We start from the raw sequence: 3,353 nt of genomic DNA, 5'->3' as shown, positions 1-3,353 counted from the left end.
TATTGATCCTGGTGATGTTCTCCCGCAGTCTGATCAGATCTATTGATTACCATGTCACTGTGTGTGTTTCAGAGTCTTCCTCAGAGTTTGTGGAGCAGCTGGGACCCGTTGGCCTCCCACATGACATCAACGTCCAATCACTGTTCGACCCCACAGGTCAGTGCTGTGCTCACCTGCAGTGTGCCGCCTGGTCAGAGGGGGTGTGTCGAGGCGAGGGCCAATCGCTGCTCTACGTGGACAAAGCCATCGACTCGGGGAGCACACAGGTGGGTTTGTGTTACCTGACCAATAACCACACGCACTGTATACAGACTCGCTAAGCTCCGCCCCCCTCTCACCTGTCCCCAGGTGTGTATGTTCTGCCGTCGGCTCGGAGCGTCGCTGCGTTGCCAGGAGACAAGCTGTGGGCGGAACTTCCACTTCCCCTGTGCTGCTGCTGCTGGAGTTCATCACGACTGGACCCACAGACACACACTGTGTAAAAGACACACACACTCAGGTACACACGCACACACACTGTGTACAAGACTCACACACTCAGGTACACGGACACACAATCAGGTACACACACACTGTACAAGACACACACACTCAGGTGCACACACACTCAGGTGCACACACACTCAGGTACACACGCACACACACTGTGTACAAGTCACACACTCGGGTATACACACACCATGTACAAGACACACACACTCGGGTACACACACACACTGAGTACAAGTCACACACTCGGGTACACACACACCGTGTACAAGACACACACACTCGGGTACACACACACACTGTGTACAAGACACACACACTCAGGTACACACACATTGTGTACAAGACACACACTCAGCTACACACACACACTGTGTACAAGAAACACAGACACTGTGTACAAGACACACACTCGGGTACACACACACACACACACTGTGTACAAGACACACACACACTTCTTCTTCTGTGGTACAGATATTTAGGTATTATATTGTTATTCAGACAAACAGGACTTTATTCATGTTTTGTGTATTTATTCCTCGATGTGTGTCCAGTGACATCACAGTGTGTGTTGTGTTCGAGTGGTGATGACATCAGCGGTCTGTTGATGTGTTGTTGCTGTGGGAACTGTTACCATGGCAGCTGCCTGGACCCTCCTCTGGCCCCTTCCCCCCTATGCCGGGCCGGCTGGCAGTGTCCTCAGTGTCGAGTGTGTCAGAGCTGCAGGTAACACACACACACACACACACACACACACACACACACACACAGAGACACTGACACACATACACACTGACACACGTACACTTGTAGATTTGTCCACACAGTCTGAGAGAGTAAAGGCAGCTGAAGAACCAGATTTTATTGTTTACAATAATTGTTGTTGTTTCTACAAACAGAGTAGCAGGATTAAAAGTTGCTTGACCTCGCGTTACCTTTCATTTTTCTGTTCATCAAAGTTGTGTGAATCCCGTCAGACAGACTGGTACTGCTGTTTTTTTTTCTCAAAAAAATGTTTGTTGTCGGCCCTTAAAGTGACAGAATGCTTGTGTGAAGAATGAAGGTGACGAGTGTTTAGTCTGAAGTGCACTAACCCCAAAACTCTGTGTGTGTGTGTGTGTGTGTGTGTGTGTGTGTGTGTGTGTGTGTGTTAGGGTGCGAGGGGATGACAGTGTGTTGCTGGTGTGTGAGCGCTGTGATAAAGTCTACCACACACACTGTCTCACACCTCCTCTGGATCTCACTCGGAGCCCTGGCTGGAGATGCAAGGTGAGATAAACACATCCTCAAATACAAACTTTGACCTGAAGACATACCTGTTTTATATATTTAAACCTCTCTCTCCTCCAGAACTGCAGAATCTGCCGTCTCTGTGGTGTGAGGTCATCAGGCCAGTGGGCCAATCACCCGTTTCTGTGTGAGTCATGTGACCTGGCCCTGCCCTGCCCATTCTGTGACCACGCCCCCGACCTCTGCACACCACAGGACTATGTGACCTGTTCCTGCTGCTACAGGTATGAACTCAACACAAAGTTAAACTTCCTGTTTACTGTCGGCAGCCTAAAAAACACATCTAGTTTATTCAAATCATTTATCAGTAATGATTACGAGATGCTTCTTTTGACGAACATCGGACTCTACACGCGTGCGGATCCGGTAGCCGACGCGTGCGGATCCGGTAGCCGTTGTGTTCCGAAGTGTTCCGACACGTGCCGACCCGGTAGCCGACGCGTTCCGACCCGGTAGCCGACATGTTCCGACACCTGCCGATCCAGTAGCCGACATGTTCCGGCGCGTTTCCGATCCGGTAGCCGGCGCGTTTCCGATCCGGTAGCCGGCGCGTTCCGATCCGGTAGCCGACGTGACGACATCAATCTTTTCAATTGATGCATGTTTCTCTTTCAATCTGTTGTCCTTGGAGTTGCTTAATACCCTCAAAAAGCCATAAAGTCTTCTGCAGTGCACAGCGAAAGTCATGTGGAACTTTCTTTGAGAATGATTTAAGATTCAGCAAACATACACATTTAAATCTTTGTGTTGGGTTACAGGTGTGTCCATACAGAGTGCATCGTCCAGGCTGGGGAGGGCAGGGCGCAGTCTGAAGATTACATCTGCACCGCCTGCAGGCCTCAAGAAGAAGCACCAAACCCACACCCTCTAGTCCCATTCAGTCCCACTCTGGCCCCGCCCCTCAGTCCCACAGAGGCATTACCTATTAATATTACCCAGCCACCAATTCCAACTCACACAGAAGCTCTGCCCATCAGTCTTACCGCTCATAACCCAGTCCAGCTCATGAGCTTAGACCCACCACAGAGTCCTACCAAAATCCTTTGTACACCATCGCAGCAAAGTCTTACACCATCCCACCCTGAACCCACAGAGCTCCAACATAGTCTTACACCATCCCACCCTGAACCCACAGAGCTCCAACAGAGTCCAGCACCATCTCCCTCTGAACCCACAGAGCTCCAAGAGAGTCCTGCGCCATCTCCCGCTGAGCCCACAGAGCTCCAACAGAGTCCTGCGCCATCTCCCTCTGAGCCCACAGAGCTCCAACAGAGTTCTGCACCATCTCCCTCTGAACCCACAGAGCTCCAACAGAGTCCTGCACCATCCCACCCTGAACCCACAGAGCTCCAACAGAGTCCTGCATCATCTCCCTCTGGACTCGCAGAGCTCCACCAGAGTCCGGCACCGTCTCCCCCTGGACTCGCAGAGCTCCACCAGAGTCCGGCACCGTCTCCCCCTGGACTCGCAGAGCTCCACCAGAGTCCGGCACCGTCTCCCCCTGGACTCGCAGAGCTCCACCAGAGTCCGGCACCGTCTCCCCCTGGACTCGCAGAGCTCCACCGGAGTCC

The 3,353-nt window shown here is 52.0% G+C and overlaps 1 protein-coding gene across 1 annotated transcript; it reads left to right on the top strand.

The window, feature by feature from the left end:
* Positions 1-6: 6 nt before the first annotated feature.
* On the top strand, positions 7-3,348 carry LOC116379969 (histone-lysine N-methyltransferase 2D-like; the record flags this gene model as incomplete). The annotated part of the gene is made up of 6 exons (XM_031841929.1): positions 7-266; positions 349-499; positions 1,047-1,218; positions 1,647-1,761; positions 1,843-2,006; positions 2,541-3,348. Coding segments are annotated over exons 1-6 (1,662 nt in total), but the record flags the coding sequence as incomplete, so codon positions are not given.
* Between the last annotated feature and the right edge of the window lie 5 nt (positions 3,349-3,353).

Source organism: Anarrhichthys ocellatus, unplaced genomic scaffold (genome assembly GCF_004355925.1).
Source record: "Anarrhichthys ocellatus isolate YVR2014 unplaced genomic scaffold, GSC_Weel_1.0 scaffold5659, whole genome shotgun sequence".
Lineage (NCBI taxonomy): Eukaryota > Metazoa > Chordata > Actinopteri > Perciformes > Anarhichadidae > Anarrhichthys > Anarrhichthys ocellatus.
The sequence above is the reverse complement of the archived record's forward strand: the minus strand, read 5'-3'. Positions and strand labels throughout refer to the sequence as shown.